Source organism: Heptranchias perlo, chromosome 32 (genome assembly GCF_035084215.1).
Source record: "Heptranchias perlo isolate sHepPer1 chromosome 32, sHepPer1.hap1, whole genome shotgun sequence".
Lineage (NCBI taxonomy): Eukaryota > Metazoa > Chordata > Chondrichthyes > Hexanchiformes > Hexanchidae > Heptranchias > Heptranchias perlo.
Genome location: NC_090356.1, coordinates 17,411,086 through 17,428,872, shown reverse-complemented (window position 1 = coordinate 17,428,872; position 17,787 = coordinate 17,411,086). Strand labels below are relative to the sequence as shown.

Here is a 17,787-nt window from a genome sequence, read left to right as displayed (position 1 = left end):
GAAGAGAGACATATACCAACAGCTGTTATAGTAACCAAATAGAAAGCAATAGTAGTGACAGAAATAAAACTTATAAAATCAGCCTCCTGGAAACAGGTGAAATTATTTTGTAAACCATGCGCCAGATTCGAGTCACATCCTTGTGCAGGAGGAGACCTGATTGGTTCATTGGATTATTGGCGCTTCAACTCGCCACCTCATTCAAAATGGAAGCCGAAGGAGGTTCCATATAACGCCATTTCCGGTCGAAGTGACTGGCGGAAGTGCGCACTTGGATTATTAGTTCATTCCCGCTGAGGTTGGCCGGAAGTCGGCGGTAGTGCGCCGCCATTTTGTGTCTGGCCGGGCTCCGGTCGCGCGGAAGCCGCTTCCGGTCGTCTTATTTTCGTTTTTTTTTTTGGCGGCGGCGCGAGGAGGAGATGCCCCAGAATCCGCTGCGAGTGGCCGTGGTGTGTTCGAGTAACCAGAACCGGAGCATGGAGGCGCACAGTATCCTCAGGTAACCAACCTCGCCGCTCCGGGCCTACCGGTCAGCTGTGAACTAACCGAGCCCGCCGCCCCGGGCCTACTCCGCACCTCCGAGGAGCCGTTCCACCGTTCCGGGCCTACCGTGCGCCTCAACAAATTAAAATCCACCGGGGCCTACCGCGCACACGCCGCGTTGGCCCGCACCCCGTTTCTATGAACGAATCTAATGGCCGCGCTTATACCCCACCCTGTGTGCGGATCTGCCACCCACCCGCCAATCTTCTGCGCAGCTGTGTGTCTTCATCCTCCTCCCCTGAATGCGTGCGGGTGTGTCGTCTCCACCACCCCCGAAACAAACCTGTGCGCGGTACTAGGATCCTTCGCCTCCAACAAGTGTGAGGAGCTCATGGACTTCTGCCACTAAGATTGAGACCATATGTTCAGTTGCCTCTGCTGCATTCTTCCCTTCCCCCCCCCCCCCCCAACTACCCAAACTTACCTTGTGGTTTCTCTTCCCTCCCCCTCCACCCCTGTACTTGCATCTTTCTCTGGCTTGTCTCATATCTCTGCTCATGCTCGCTCTGAGATCATCTTGTCCACGAGACCCACCTCTCGCTCTTGACCCTATTCCCACTAAAATGCTGACCACTCCCTGGCCCCTTTTGTTAGCTGATATTGTAAATGGTTCCCTCTTAGGTACTGACCCCCTCCCCTTCAAAACTGCCATCATCACCCCCACTTTTTAAAAAAAAACCCTACCCGTAACTCCTTCATTTTTGCAAACTACCTCTCCAACAGCCCCTTTCTCTCAAGTCATTGTCTCCTCCCAAACCCATGCCTACCTTTCCCACAATGCCATGTTTGAACCTCTCCAATCAGCTTTTGGTCCGAATCAAAGTCTCAAATGACATATGTTGCTAACTGTGGTTTATCATTCGTGACCTGTCTGCAGCCACTGACATGGTTGACTGCACTATGCTGCTCTGTCCAGCTGAGTGGGACTGCTCTTACCTACCCATTACTGCACTATTACCTCAAGTCCCACAAAAACTTTTGGCAACATCAACCCAAAATATGTCAGGTTCCACATGTGCACTGACGACACCCAGCTCTACGTCACCACCACCTCTCTTGACCCCACCACTGCCTCTTGTCAGACTGCTTGTCTGGCATCCAGACCCGGATAAGCCGAAATTGCCTCCTAATTCGTTATTGGGAAGATGGAAGTCATTGTCTTCGGCCCGTGCCACAGTGTTACCTCGCCGCATCCCTGGCCACTGTCTTGGGCTGAACAAGCAACCTTGATGTCCTGTTTGACCTGGTGCTGACATTTCAACCCAATATGCTCATTAACACTGCTTTTTTCAACCTGCTCTGCCCATTCAATAATATCATGGTTGATCTTTGACCTTAGCCCCACTTTCCCGCCCTATTCCCATAATCCCTTGATTCCCTTAGTGTCCAAATATCTATCGATCGTAGTCTTGAATATACTCAACGACTGAGCATCCACAGCCTGCTGGGGTAGAGAATTCTAAAGATTCACAACCCCCTCTGAGTGAAAATTTTTCCTCATCTCAGCCCTAAATGGTCAACCTCTTGAGACTGTGACGCCTACTTCTAGACTCTCCAGCCAGGGGAACCAACCTCTCAACATCTACCCCGTCAAGCCCCCTCAGAATTTTATGTTTCAATGAGGTCACCTCTCATTCTTCTAAACTCCAGAGAATATCGGCCTATTTTACTCGATCTCTCCTCATAGGACAACCCTCTCATCCCAGGAATCAATCTAGTGAACCTTCATTGCATCCCCTCCAAGGCAAGTGTATCCTTCCTTCTGTAAGGAGACCAAAACTGTACAGTACTCCAGGTGTGGTCTCACCAGAACCCTATATAATTGCAGCAAGACCTCCTTACTCTTTTATACTCCAACCCCCTTGCAATAAAGGCTTACATACCATTTGCCTTCCTAATTGCTTGCTATACCTGCATGTTAACTTTCTGTGATTTGTGTACAAGGACAGCCAAATACCTCTGGATACCAACATTTAATAGTTTTTCACCTTTTAAACAATATTCTGCTTTCCTGTTCTTCCTATCAAAGTGGATAATTTCACATTTCCCCACATTATGCTCCATCTGCCACTTTCTCACTCACTCAGTCTATATCCCTTTGCATCCTTCTCACGGCCTATCTCCATCTCGCCCATCTCTGCCCCTGCCTTAGCCCATTTGCTTCCTTCGTGCTTGTAACCCCCAGACTTGACTAATCCAATGCTCTCCTGCCCGCCGCCGCCCCCCCCCCCCCCCCAAATCTTTCACCCTCCACAAACTCAAGCTCATCCAAAACTTCTGCCCAGACCTTAACTTGTCCCGTTCACCCATCACCCTTGTGCTCACAGGTGTGCATTTCTGGATTTTAAAGTGATAGCCTGCCCGACTCTTTAAAACAGTGTCTGTGTGTTCACGTGCATGTGTGGTTTCGGGACCCATTTTGTGAAATATTGAGTATTTCTGTAGATGGTGAGTACCTGTAATTGGGCTTTTTGAGGGAACACTTTCAACCACTTCATTTTCTCCCTGTTGCTCTTTATTGGCCTGTGCTGTTGGGCTGCCTTGTACCTGTGTGGCTGACTGGAAGTTTTATGGGAGCCCATTGTTTTTTTTCTGCTTTGCTCAAGAGAAGACTTATGGCCTCGAGTTAGAGAACTCAGCAAAATGAGGGGTTGTACAACTCCAGCAAATCTAGTACCTGAAAATTTACCCTCCCCACCAAGTTCTGGCAAATTTGAACTATACAAGTGGTTGTCACTTGATAAACCTCTCTGACCCCATAAATAGTTTCACTGAGATTATCATAGAGTAATTGCACATTGAGGTTAAGGTGACTTAGATTGTTCAAACTTTGCTTTGATGGTTGGTTACCTGAGTGCTGAGATTTATTCCTTGCTAACTTTCCTCCTTGCTAACCATTATCCTCTGTTAATTGCAATGCTGAAAGTTAATCTTTCAGTGCACTTTGACTCTGGAAAGTAATAGAGTAATTTAATGGAGAATAGGACTCTTCATTAACAGAGCACACATCCTTTGGGAAAAGTGTTGTATCTTTGTTTCCCCACTGAATGGTAGCCTAGGTTTTGAACATTCCCTGTTGCAGCATTGATCACAGTCATAGAGAATCCTTTTGTAGTGATTTTTCTTTCTCTGATTTCATCTCTGCTGATCATGCTTTGCAGGACTGTGCTGTACATACTTCCAGGTGGCACTTTTTAAGAGGAGACTATTTCATCACTGATTTCATTAAGTGTGTCTTTTAAGGCATATAAACCTGAGCAAACACTTGTCTGTCTTGGTTTTATCCTGATGGAAGAGACCATTTTTCCTTCTTGCTGCTGGTTCTCATGGGGATTTGGTCAGATGCTATTTGAAGGTGGAAATGGTCCTGCCTTGGGCTTGCAGTTATCGGCAGTCTCCATGATCTTAGATTGAGATTGTACTGTTGGTCTGTGCCCACAGAGAGCAGTGTTCAGACTCTGCTCATTTTTGCAGGGAAGGGATAGTTCACTCAGTTTGATTACGTCCTACCCACTCATAATTTATCTTTGCAACTAACTTTGACCTTTCTTCGCATCTTCACTCTGACCCGATAGCACCGTTTACTGCACTTGCCAGATTATACTGTGACTTGGTATGCTGGTGCGGACCAATGCAGGAACATAAATGTCCATGTAATCCCCAAAGAGCCTGGTGAGAGTGTATATTCAGCTTGTAAAATCTGCAGTGGATTTTTGATGGGTGTATGCCATGTGGTTTTGCCCACAGGTTGTCTAGTGCAACATCAGTCTGTTGGGTCTCTTGTATCTTCTGAAAAAACAAAAGAAAACAAGGCTGATATTTCAGAAAATGTTTGTGGCATTGTAGTACTGAGCCATATCATTGCGATGGATAGTGGCATAAGTCATTCGAGAAATATTTGGATGCAGCGATGGGGTAAGGATTGTATGTTTCAATGGAAGGATGGGCTGAATAGTTCCCCTCATCTGTAGTTAAATTCATATGTTGTAATTAAAATTCTTCCTTCTTCTCAATCCTATTCTGCAATTATTACTATTTCACACCTACAGATCTGGAAACATGCACTAGTGTTGGCTTCAAGTTCCATTATTGCTGTTTGGTGTAATCCACTTCTAACCTTCATTTTGGTAGAATTCTTCAGTTAACTTTCTAGAAATACTTAGCTTTTTATCATTCTGTGACCAGCCCCATGAAATTTGCACAGGGACGTTGCCACACTATTCTGGTGTGTTCTTTTGAGATGCGATCACAATGTGTTGCCGTTTATTGGCTGTTACAGGCTGGCAATGTGCTAAACAAATAGCTGCCACGTTCCCTTAGAATGCATAGGCTCTGATTGTGGTTTGTTCTTTTACAAATTCTGTTCTTCTGTGGCTGACTATTGCAGAAACATTTCTTTACAAAAATAATGCCAAGTATTTTCTATCCTAATCCTAACCTGATTTTAGTATGAACCTCAGCCGACCAACTCTTGCATAATACCTCCATTTCAGCACAGCGTTAAATTTTTTTCTTCTAAGATTTTCTCCCCATCTACTGAAGGTGCTGATTATTGCTATTTGATTTCCATGGTTGTGGGCTGCCTCTGGTACTATGCAGATAGCCATTATTCATGCACAAACATAGATACTGAATTGCGGCAGGATATTTAACTGTGGGGAGATCATCCCTGACCTGATTCCGATGTCCACAAACAGGATCTTTCTAGCATGGTGGATGCTGGATAGCAGTCAGCATGAACCCTGGCCAATTTATAGTATACTTAACATTTACATATCTCCATATCACATCAAAACACTTAATTTTTGAAATGCACTGACTGTTCTCTAGGTAAAATGGCAGCCATTCCGCACCAGCCACGTACCATAAACAGCAATGAGACACATGACCATCTCGATTATCGGAACAGGCAAACGGGACCTCCAGTTTAATATCTCTTCTGAAAGATAGCACCTCAGACGATGCTCTGCTCCCTCCGTACTGGACTGGTATGGGCTTGGTCTTGCACCTTCTGACTGAGAAGCGAGTGCCACCAATTGAGCCAAGCTGGTTCTCTTCCACTGAACAGAGCCAATTGATTATGTTCAACTGAGATTTGCAAATTCAGCACAGATCAAGAATTGATTCTGGCTTGTATGGTGTGCTATGTGGGTGGTGCTTTTACATGCTGAGTCATTGGAGGAGCTGAGAATTATTCCGCTGAATAATTAAGAATGCTTGTACACTTTCTGCACTGTTTCCAAATTTTGGGATTTTTGAGCAGAATAATTCCACTTGCGTACTTTGCAAGTTGATATCAAGTACTCATTAGATTACTGATTAACTGCTTAGGCCAATATTCTGCTGCAATGTGGATCTAAAAGTTTGCATTGTGACCTGTTCAGAATGTACTCTAGGGATGGTCCTCTATTCAAGCCAAATATGAATAAATATGCAGTACTTGCATTTGATGCAAAACTCAAATTACAGGTTATGGCAGATATTGCTGAACCATTACTTCAATCAGCACTTTACATCTACGTATAACAGAGGCACCATTTTACCTGATGTAGCCATTGACCCTGCCCTGTAATTATCCCTCCATATCAAAAATTGTAGTTGTATATTTCCTGAATATACACTTGTGAAATCAAAGCTTTTTGAGCAGGGCCATCTGCAATTTGTTCTGACTCCTGTCTGAGTAAAGGTAATGCTGTACTTGGTTGCAGTTGATCAGATTTAAGGTATTGTCACCTCCTCTGCTTTATTCCAGCAATCGGCAGCTGTAAGCCCTGCACAGCCCCTTGCTCCAAACTCCTGACCCTGAAACATTGCTTGCTCTGCCAGCAGTGGTTGTTTCGGCCACTGCACCCATGTCTCAAACACTCTTTTCACCTTCTCCTTTCTGTCAAGCCTTCTAAACCCTCATCCTTTCTGCCCCTATGTTTTTTTGCTTTTTCCTCTTGCTCGCTGAACTTACTTGAATTTTGTAAAATAGATTTGCGGTTTTTCTTTACTTGAGCCTATAGAAATACAAGTTTATAATCCAAATTTCCTGTTTTGAAGTGTAGTTGCCAAACAGAATGTTTAGGATGTGAGTTGTTGAGTTTGTGGGTAAAGGCACATAGCTTGCAGTTTAAAACTTGGCAAGTTCTATCATGTCCATAAAAGGAATAATTGTTGCATGAAAACTAGTTATTGTATCTCATGGGCTAAATCAGAAATTGCTATAAATCAGAGCCCTGAAATACTGTACAGATTTTAAGTTCCAATAATTACTTTTTCCAATACTTTACATTATGGGTAGATTGAGGGTTTCTAATGGATGCGTTCTCTGCCGCCCTTAAAGTGGGAGGGTGGGATGGTCTGGCTGTCTCTCTGCTGCTTCTGCTAATATTGCTCAGTATGATGAGAGGGCCACTCTTTGTGGGAAGGCAATGAAGTAATCCCATACTTGTTTTTAGGGGTTTGTAGCAGTGTTGGGTGATACCTGACCAAACTGCACTTGTGATTTTATAAGGACAAAATTGGAAGTAATTGCTACTTATGGTGTTGCAGCTATCAAAGTAGAAGTGCAGTAATAGTCAAAGATCAGTGAATGAGTAGAAATTATATTTTTTGGGAGGTTAAGTGAAAGTAAATGAACACAGAATCCAATTTTTAAAGCAAACTTGGAAATGGTGAGCTTTCAGAATTCTGACCCTTTTTATCCTCTGGATTAAATGCCAGACTTGTGGGGGATATATTGTAATGTGATAAATACTTCAAACCTGACTGATTCTGTACTCTGTTTACTATTAGTCAGCTTTTGTTGTTAGACTCACTGCAATTGCACTAAAAGTTTCACAACAGTGCTGAGCAGTTTGGCTTCTCACCAACATTAAACTTCTGTAGCTTAAATTCAGTTCTGTGGCCTCAACTGACTCAAAGCACTGAGACTCCTCACAGTCTATCTCACCCCGCTTCATTGTAGTGCTGGCTTGGACCATGACTGAGTTCAGGCTGTATTTATGTTATGAATGTATTGTTGGTGTGAAATGAAACCACTTTGTGCCAATGGTACTGTTGTAGTGTAAATGCAACCCAAAATACCCTTTTACTCTAGAAAATACTGGATACCCAGAAGTAACCTTATCGAAGGGAACTGGAGCTGAGTTTTCTGATTTATAATTGATGTCTTGGATTTCCTGTTAACAAGATGCAAGCCATTCACACTTAGTCGGTATATGGTGACAACCACATTGAAAAAGTAACTGCAATGCCAATCTCATCAAGTAGACTAGTCGATTAACTGTGGAATAGAATTATATATGTAATCCACAAGTTATTTAACAACCAGCAAATTGGAATGAAGGACTGTACTGAATTGCATTATAGGCATAGTCAAAAGTTCAACATTTTCTATGTAAACATAATTGTTTCCAAGTAACTGCACAAACCTTTCTGCTGGACATTGAGAATAAATAATTTGGTGATCAGCTGGGATGCCCTCCATGAATGAACAGTCATCAATATTGATTCTCGTGGGGGTGCATAGATACAATAAAATGTAAGATTTAGGGCAGAGGACAGGCAAAACTTTTTAAAATTGTTAGCCTATGAAATGCGCTACCAGAGTTGATTGAAGCAGAAACCATGTCATCTTTTAAGAATGGATTAGCTAGATAGTTGAAGGAAAGGGGAATAAGGGAACAGAGCTATTGTTCAGGTGGAAGATAAACATGGATTGTTTGGGCTGAACAGCCCATTTGTGTTATAATTTCAATGAAAGCTGTTCGTGATCAATCCTAAATTAGAATGCCAAGATTTGTTAGTATCAATAACTTGAGATATATGCAGATTTGTGACTGTGGATTTAAACTTGTGGTGTTTGAGGCCCCATGTTATGCAGCTCACCAGCACACAAAGCTTGGATACTTCATTGATTTCAAGGATATCAACAGTCCAGGATAACACGTGAAGAATGTTTGCTTGGGTGAAGTACCGAGGGTGGCTGAAGTACGTGGAGTTGTACCCAACTTGAATCAGTGTGCTTGGGGGGGGGGGGGGGGGATTTCTTTTGGAAGGATTATAAATTTGGATATTTGCCAATGTGATCAAGACCAATGAACTGCCTTGATGTGGAGATGCTGGTGATGGACTGGGGTGGACAAATGTAAGGAGTCTTACAACACCAGGTTATAGTCCAACAGTTTTATTTGAAATCACAAGCTTTCGGAGGCCTTTCCTCACCTGATGAAGGAGGAAGCCTCCGAAAGCTTGTGATTTCAAGTAAAACTGTTGGACTATAACCTGGTGTTGGAAGACTCCTTACAAATGAACTGCCTGTTGATCTGACACATGGAATGGTAGAACCCACTCATCTAGCTAAAGCTGTTATAATAGATTGTGTCCTTTAAACATATATTTGAGGCAGAATATAAATATTCAGACACTGATGTCAATTTGCCTTCATTAGCCATTTTACTGGATGTTTAATTATGCCCTGATTGTTACAAGAGTCAGTGCAGTAACCAGAGTTTCTCATATCAATCCTTCCACTCGTTGACAAACTACATCAGCCAATTTGCCTCTATACTAATTGCTACAGCTCTTGAATTGTAAACAAGTGCACTGGGTTTCAAACAGTGTCTGCTGCAAAACTTCAACCCGACTGAAACTGTTTTCTGAAAGCAAGCAGAACAGTGATTAAGCAATGAGACATCGGGGTGTGAAAATTGTCTGAAGCTTGCAAAGAATCCTTGTGTGTCACTGTGGAGTTGTACTTTAATTATTTCTTTATTTCAAGAATCTCTAGTGTCGAGTTCATGTAGACAATCTGTAAGTTTGGATCTGATAACCCCATAAATTCAAATCCTCCTGGTTTTGACTTGAGTATGTCAGTACTGTGAACACACCATCATTTCTCATGTTCCCTGCGTTGAGCTCCAGCATGTTCCATGCATAGATGACGTGCAGCTATTGCTTGTGTCTCGATATACAATGAAGCTGTTCGATGGCTTTATTCCCAATTGCAATCACTGATTTCAAGAATATCAACATCCAGATAATTCTTTAAATGGCAGACTGGAGCATTCGGGGGCTTACTAGGTGACATTAGATTGGGTCGGAATGCAGGGCCTATTGGGAACTGGGTATTTTCACCTTCCAGTCTGATGTGAAGTCTTTCTGGAGAGAGCATTTCATCTTGGAGGTGCTGGATATGTTGAACAATTTAGGTCGTGTTCAGTAGATTCTACTAGATCTAGAGATCATTCTGGTGCCCTACCTAATGAACAGTTACAGCGTATGTAGCAGAATCTTGCCATTTGCATTAATTTTACATTTACTCAGCACCTGCTACCTTGGCCAATGACTTTGTGCTCAGTAAGGACATTTTCTGAGCAGAAGAACAAGGTTTTGGGTTCAACTATCTTGAGTAGCAATTTAAATAGAGCAGTGAAAATCACTCCAGAGAGTTCTTATTACTTTCTACATCCCTGCCTATTCTGTAGGTCAAAAGCTAAATTTTTTGAATGTACATATTTTGCTTGACTCTGCTTGTGTGGAATGTATTGTGTAATGAGTGGTTGTCACTCCATTGGAATCTTCCAGTTTTAATGTATGCATATTAAACTTGCACTTCAGGCCACAACGTGTTTAATAGACTAGTGCACTGAGAGTTCTCCATGCAGAAAGGGATCAAGGTTGTAAACTGGTAATCAAGTGAAATCCATTTGCACTCAATCACTGATGTAGTTTAGCAGCTTGTTTAATGCAAATTTGTCTTGTGTCTGAGTTTCTTCCTCCTGACCTAATGAAAAGGGAGAGACAAAAAATAGTTCACCAGGCTCTTCATTTTGGCTGGTGTACTGCTGGAGTCATTGCAGACTGTACTGAAGTAAGACTCCATCAGAAATACTTACTGATGAAATGGTGGAGATATTTCTCGAGTGAGGTGTAATAACACTCCGTTTGCATATGTTTAGGGGCTAGTTGTAATTGCTTAAACTTCATAACTTGAATTAGAGTTCTATCCCATTTCTGCCCTTAGTCTCAAGGCAAAGATTTTTAATAGATTACTGCTGCAAGCTTTTCCTTATCTTACCATTTCTGCCCATACTTTCCCCCAGAAGAATAGAGAACCCAATTCCAAGGAGCTTCAATTTGAGGTTGGAGCACTCTACAAGACTGTGCCAAAAAGGGACCTGGCTGTGACCTATTTTTGTCGCACTTTTTTTAATCTGCGCAACATTTTTTTTCTGTGATTGTGTGGCTTTAATAGCAATGTGGTTATCCAGCGATACAGCCAATACCAAACTTCAGCAGAATGATTCTGAAGATCTGAGAAGCATCCATTATAACTAACCCTCAAAGTGAGAGAGGAGCACCTTGAGAAATAATTGGTGCAGTATTTACATAACCTTCAGTTGGCCAGACAAGTGTTTCATCAATGGTTGATACTCTTAGCTTCCCGAGGCTTCTACTTTAAATGTCTAATATTGAAACATTATTCTGACTACTTGGAATGTGGTTTTACAACTTGTACTAGCTACTTTTGTTGAAGTTTAATATCCAGATCCTTACGTGCACATACAAGGGCCATTTCCGCCCATCGCTATTTGTAGTAAAGAAATTCAGTTAAGTTTCTAGGTTCACAAAATAAATTGAATTTTTATGTTAGTGAACCTCAATTTGCAATGGTGGATGCAACTTGATTTAGCAAATGTTTGTCATTTTTGCCCAAAATTTATTTGTCATTTTTTTCCCCCCCGAGATCTACATGTCTCTCCAGAAAAGTCTAATCTAACAGTTAACATTTGCCAGCCAAGGTGGCTATTTTTTATTTGGGAGCAAAACTTTAGATAAAGCTATTGATTGGTAAATTGGATTGTAGGATGGGTTTTGTTGCATTGCTGTTGGTAGAAAAAGTTTCCACTCACTCTGCTTGTGGCTATTTCATGGGTTTCTGTTCGTAGTCAATGCAAAGCAGCTACTTGAAGTAACTTGCATGAGCTGATAATCATTTTGCAGTTGCTTTGCACCACACTGGCCTCCAATTTCTCTTTGTACTGTTTGTAAAATTTCTGGGTGAATGTTGAGACAAATGTTCAATTTGCTACATTTCAGTAAACTGCAAATGAGTTTGATACAAAAACTGGACTCAAATTTTCATTTGTGTGGCTATCGTTGACTACAAATTTTTAATGGAGCAACTAGTCATTGGGCGTGCCACTGGCTGTGATATTTTAGACTTAATTTTTTTTGCATTTGGTAACTTACTGTGCAGCAAGACAAAAAGCACCTGATACTCCCTCACTGGAGTTTTTGGGAAAAACCTGGCTAGAAGTGGGATGCCTTGCACTCATAAATACAGAACAGTGCATTGAAGTAAATGCCCATCTTTGGGTTATAAACCCTAATGTTAAAATCAGTGAACCATCCAAGCTTTTAGAAGCTCTGACAGACCTGGGAACAAATTGGAGCATGCTGTCAACTGAGCAATGCATGGATAGTGAATAGAACGATTAGATAAATATACAAACCCTATTGGAAAGAGCTACCCCGTGGAAGTGGTGAATGAACATTGTGTGATCAAGTATGATGTAAGCTTTTTTGGGTTAGGTTGTTTAGGTGCTATCTTCGAAGTAGAGTATCTAAATTACAAGGTCTTGTGCATTTAGGTTATTTTCAGGACAGCTAATGTGTACTATTTGGAAAGTGGAATCTGAACTGAGGTCCAGCCTTGAGGTCACAGGGTTCTGTGATAGTGAAAACTAATGTAATCAATTAGATGACTTGTACCTGAAATTGTTGTATAACAGAAACTTAACCCTATATATTGCACAGCAAGTACTGAAGGCACTTTTTATTTAGTAGTAAATATTTAAACTTCCAGTTTAATGGCTACTGGTGGTCATGAGTAAATGCAGCTGAGGAAGACAGATTGCACCATTTTAAGCTATCTGTCCACCCCCCGCCCCCCCCCCCCCCATATAGTCCTACCATCACTCTGGCTGTTTGAGATTCCATTGCCTTATCTGAAAGTCCATTCCATGTGTTGATCACTGTATAGAACTTTCTGACAAGTTCCAAATTTGCTATTTGCTTGTAAAACTGCGTGCCTCCCTTTCCTGCCATTAGTTTAGTTCGTGTTTCAAACTAACCCTTTTGTGATGTTTACTAGCTTATATATTGCTGATAATGGGAGACCTATTGACCTGTTCAAAATCCAACTGCTTTAAGTATTTTCCATATTCTAAAATATTTGATATTTTTAGAAAGTACTTAAAATAGGTTTGAGTTGGAATTTGTCATGTGATGTTCTGAAATTTCTAAATGTTTGTTTTTCCTCTTTTACAGCAAAAAAGGCTTCCATGTCCGATCGTTTGGAACAGGGACGCATGTGAAGCTACCGGGACCGGCTCCGGACAAGCCAAATATATACGATTTCAAAACTACATATGATCAGATGTACAGTGATCTCATTAGGAAAGACAAAGAACTGTATCCATGAGGCACACTCTTTGTTTTTAGGTCACTGGTTCCAAGGTGTCTGTGTTTGTATTTTTATTGTAGTGGCGCGACTGTGCTGCAGTTTTGTAAATTCAAAGGGTAAGAAAATACAATGCCAAGGATGAGTCAGGTCTCCTGCGCCTTCTGGTGTTTTGTCAGCCTGCTTTAATGGAGTAATGCAATTAATGGAAGTGTTACACTAAGCACAGCCAGGAGTAGGTAGAATAACTCCTGTTTTACAGGATGCATCATAATGTGTGTAGTTAATGCAGGGACAGACTGGTTATCGCTGTGTGTCCAACAATTTCCCCCATTCAGCTTTATCATTTCTGCCTGTTTGGGTACCCCAGATTGTATAGGAATATCACTTCTAAGTTGAAGGGGTAGGGTCTTTGGTGCTGGGCATCCCCTTTCTTCACTATGATGTAGCAGAAACATAACGGCCTGTTTAGAGCTAAATGTGATCTAAATCTAGAATATAATTTGAGCTTTTTTCTAATGAGAAGCAGACAGTCGTGAGATATAACTATTGACTAGAACAGTCTTAGAAAAGGAGTGTAAAATCAGTGAGAAAGCATAGACACTTATTGCACTGAACTATTTGAGAGCAGTGCGGTTATGCTCATGTCCTTCATAATTGCCCATCCACTGTACATATTGCATCTGAATTTCAATGATCTCAGAAACCCAAAATGCAATGTATTTAATGCAGGGAATGTGATCCACATTGCAGGGTTAAAACTAAATTGACATCATGGAGAAAATCCTGCCCAGTCTCTACATTATCATTCACAGCTATTTGTGATTACTGGTAACATGCACCAGATTCACAGTCCATTAGATAATTAAACTGTAATCATTAAAGTTAAATATCTGGTATCACAATGCATACTCTGAGCAAACGACTAGTGACTTTCACATTGGTTGTAAGGTGAAAATATGCAAGATTAACAGAAAAAAAAATTGGTAACTAACACTTAGACTGCTAGTACATTCATTGTCACTGCAGTTTGCCTGGGCTAACTAATTTTTAAAATTTGTGCATGGCTGAAGCAAACGCTAATACTGTACTAAAATTACTCAAACAGCAAGGGTGATCACTGTTACCCCAAACTAATTGCTAAACCATAATTTTACTTTTTTAAAAGGGCAATTTACCAGTGTTCACCTGCTTTTCCTCCTATTCTCTTCACTGTTTCCCATCTGACCTGGTTTATTTTAACTTGTGTTACACTAGTTACAAAGAATATCATCTGCCTATTCAATTTTTCCCCTGTTTTTCCTTACTAAGTTCTTTCCCACTAATTTCTCCTTTCACTGCTGGCACCATCTGATTTGGAGGTGGGAGGAAATTTTCTCCAGCAGTTTTCGTTGGCTGAAAACTGGTTTCAGTGTCTGATTTTTCTAACCACCCAGATGCTGCAAATTGATATGATTGCCTCACAGATCTTTGTAAAAATGGAATAGTTATCGGTTCCAACAGAGCCCAGATAGGTAAACTTATTTATTCCTAGCACTTAAGCTATAATCCAGGAAACTAAAGATAAAATGGGTGGTTAAATTTAATCAGTGTTGAGAACTGTAGCTAACATAAAACAACAAACTGGTATCTGTCATCGTGACCATGTTAAATTTCTTGTTTCTGTTAATCAGAAAACAAGACCCTACAATAGACTTCAGTGACTATATGTTTAACTAGTGCAGGCAGTGAGTGACTATTACTGAACATTTTAAATAGTGCACAGCAAATACTGATATTGATGTAAGCCTAAAATGTAGTTCGTATACATCTTAACCCTTAAATACTTGTTTCAGCTGTAGTTACCTGTAAGATTCTATACCATCGTCTTGTAATGTATTCACTTACAATAAGCAAACCATTCTAATGAGGGGAGTGTACGTAAAATTTGGCTGTTTTAACTGAAGGATAGAATGAAATAACACATTTAAATGGGCATTTAAAGTCTCAATACTCAATATTTAGCACTTCCTTGTTAAATAACTTAGGGTTGTTTGGCTTTCCCCAAACATTCAATAGATTTTCAGTATCTTGTTTAACATCAGTGATGTTAAACAATGAAATAACAAAAAATCTGAATAGTATGGTTTTAAGTGTTTACTTGTGGAGTTTTTGTATTAACAAACTTCAAGCTGCAACATTCTTTGGGAGTGGAGGGAAATCAACATAAAATCTTGTTGGAATACAATTAACACCATTTTCTAGTGGGTCATTGGTGTTCAAATTAAAACCTGCCAACCACAGATGGTCCTTGAACCCTGGCAGTCTGGCCCAAGAAACCCAGACAATTCAATTCTATTTGTGAGTTCTTGGTGCAGTTGCCTCAGTGATGGATAAAGTTTAAATTAGAACATCAAGACTGTTAATGTCAGTAGCTTGATCCGTACGCAGGTTAATTTCAGCATTCATTCAACCTTTGCATGTGGCCCATGAAGACTAAAGGTTGGACTCTCCTGTTGGATATACTATCTGTTTCCAATTCATCCTGTAAGATTTGTAGCTTTAAGATTAAGACACTTACTGTGTCAGAGGGAATTCCATACACCACTCCCACATTATGACATTTGTCAGGTGCTGCCCTCTGAGCTCTGCTGTGTAATGTGGACTCCTGATTGCCATTCAGTTGCTGGTGCAAGGGTCTGGCTACCTGATTTTTGCAGGGATAGGTGGCCATAACCTTAAATTAGATTTCTAGATGCACGCTTTGGTAGGTCTACAATGCTGTTGGTCACCTCAACACTTGGCCATTTACACTAGGGATTACAGCTGTTGAAGAGAGAACTGCCCGTCTACAGCTGACTGTCCTCTTGTAATTTAAGCTGTTCCTTCCTGTTCATGCCCAAAAGTAGTAATTGTATGGTTTGAGATTGTAGTTTAAACTTTTGGAAAGATGCAGTTTGGGTGATAATGAGAGCCTTTATAAAAACGCAAACTTGGTAATTTAATCTCAAGGGCAATTACAGATGGGCAATAAATGTTGGCCTTGCCAGCAAAGCCCACATCCCATGAATGGGGGGAAAAAATGGGCAAAGTATGTTTGTAGTTAACATGGGATAGAAAGGGCAGTTGGGAGCTGCATGTACATTTGTTCAGCTGGCATAACAACTGAAGTGTTACAAACTCAGTTTAATGCCACTATAGTTCCATGTTAGAATTGGGGAATAAAAATTTGATTAATTCATAAAATGGCAATGACTACATATGTGGCTCTTCCCTGGCACATTTGGAAACAGCACTAAATTATATTATGAAACAGTACTCAAGACTATTTATAATGGTACTGTAAGATGCTGGTTTAACCTGATGTGCATGATGAATAAGGAATATTTTTCACCAAGTAGTCTCTCCTAAAATTTGAAAAGATTAGCTGTTAGCTAGTATGCCTGCAACTTTTCAGAAACTTGAAAACTCCAAGTTATGTTTTAAATTCTGTCTGTTGTGTTTCTGGGTTGGGCAGAGGATACCTAAATGGTAAGGGGCATTCGCTGGGGGAATATTTAGCTTTGTTATAGAGTGGCCACACAGGGACCCCTTTGTTTAATTTTAATCATAAATGTCTGAAGATCTCTTGATAAATTTGTTCTATCCCTACCTCATCCCAAGTGGATCCATATTTTGTGCATTTGTACTTCTGGCCAGTTCCAAATTTTAAAAACCATCTCTTTACTACCCCCCCCCCCCCCCCATAGGTATTTCTGCCAAATGTGTATCCACCTCCCACTTTAACTGCTGACACTATCTGCATCCCCAGACATTGTGCCAAATATTCACCACCCTGTGTCAAGTAGTTAAATCTGAACTTTGTTTACTTTTCCTTTTATGGGCTGGAGTCCATGTCACCCATTAGAGTTTGATTGCTAAACATAGGGATTCAATTTGTTTTATCCCTGAGAATCTTGAATACTCAACAAGATTGCCCCTGAGCTACCTTTTCTCCAGTGTCAATGTTCCTAGCTTTTGTAACCTTGTAGCTCAGGTGCCTAATCCAAGATACTGATTTAGTTGCCTTTCGTTGTACCATGAAGTCTCCATGTCATAGTGACCAGAATTCTACACTTCAGGCTGGACCAGTACTTTGTGCAAACGAACTATATAAACACTGGCATAGACCACATGACCTGTTTCTGTGCTGTAGATTCTCTGTACTGCAATTTACACTCCCTCTGACTATGCACCCTAAGACCTTGTTTGCATTTGGAGGGTTTTATTCTAGTCCTGTTAAGTTGCTGAACCCAGTGCTGCAATGGCTTTTTGTTGCAAGTTATGTGCTCTACATTCTAACCACACAATTACACCATCTTTTTAAGAAGCCTTGTACTCCACAATGAAGTGTGTAATTTTTTAGGTTTCTCCATCTACTGTTTTGACTTTTGTAACTGTCCGGTGTCACTTACTGTACTGAATATTAAAAGAGCAGTATGCTGAAAATAGTACTGCCTTTGCACACTCCTTAGGGTATTCTTGTTTTAAAATCTATTTTAAAAATTAAATTATGTTAGCAGTCTCCCCAGCCTGTGCTGTATCCAGGTCAGGTAGTGTGACGGATGGAAAACAGCCTTTCTTCTGTGATTGGAAATTGGGTCACACTACATGTGCAGTTGCAGGTCCCCCAACTTGCCTAAAACAAAACAGCACTGCCAAATGGAGGAGCTGGTAGACCCTGGCACTTACAATTGCACACAAAATAGTTGAATGAAGAAAACGCCTAACTTATCTGCAAGTAGAATTGCAATACTACTGTTTGAAGAGGA

The 17,787-nt window shown here is 40.9% G+C and overlaps 1 protein-coding gene across 1 annotated transcript in view; it reads left to right on the top strand.

Moving 5' to 3' along the window:
- Positions 1-308: 308 nt before the first annotated feature.
- The window catches only part of ssu72 (SSU72 homolog, RNA polymerase II CTD phosphatase), a 73,431-nt gene continuing 55,952 nt past the window's right edge, over positions 309-17,787 (top strand). Inside the window, exons 1-2 of the mRNA XM_067970498.1 lie at positions 309-499; positions 12,865-13,008. Coding sequence (XP_067826599.1) covers positions 420-499; positions 12,865-13,008 — 224 coding nt within the window. The 5' untranslated portion in view covers positions 309-419. The remainder of the gene's footprint in view (positions 500-12,864; positions 13,009-17,787) is intronic.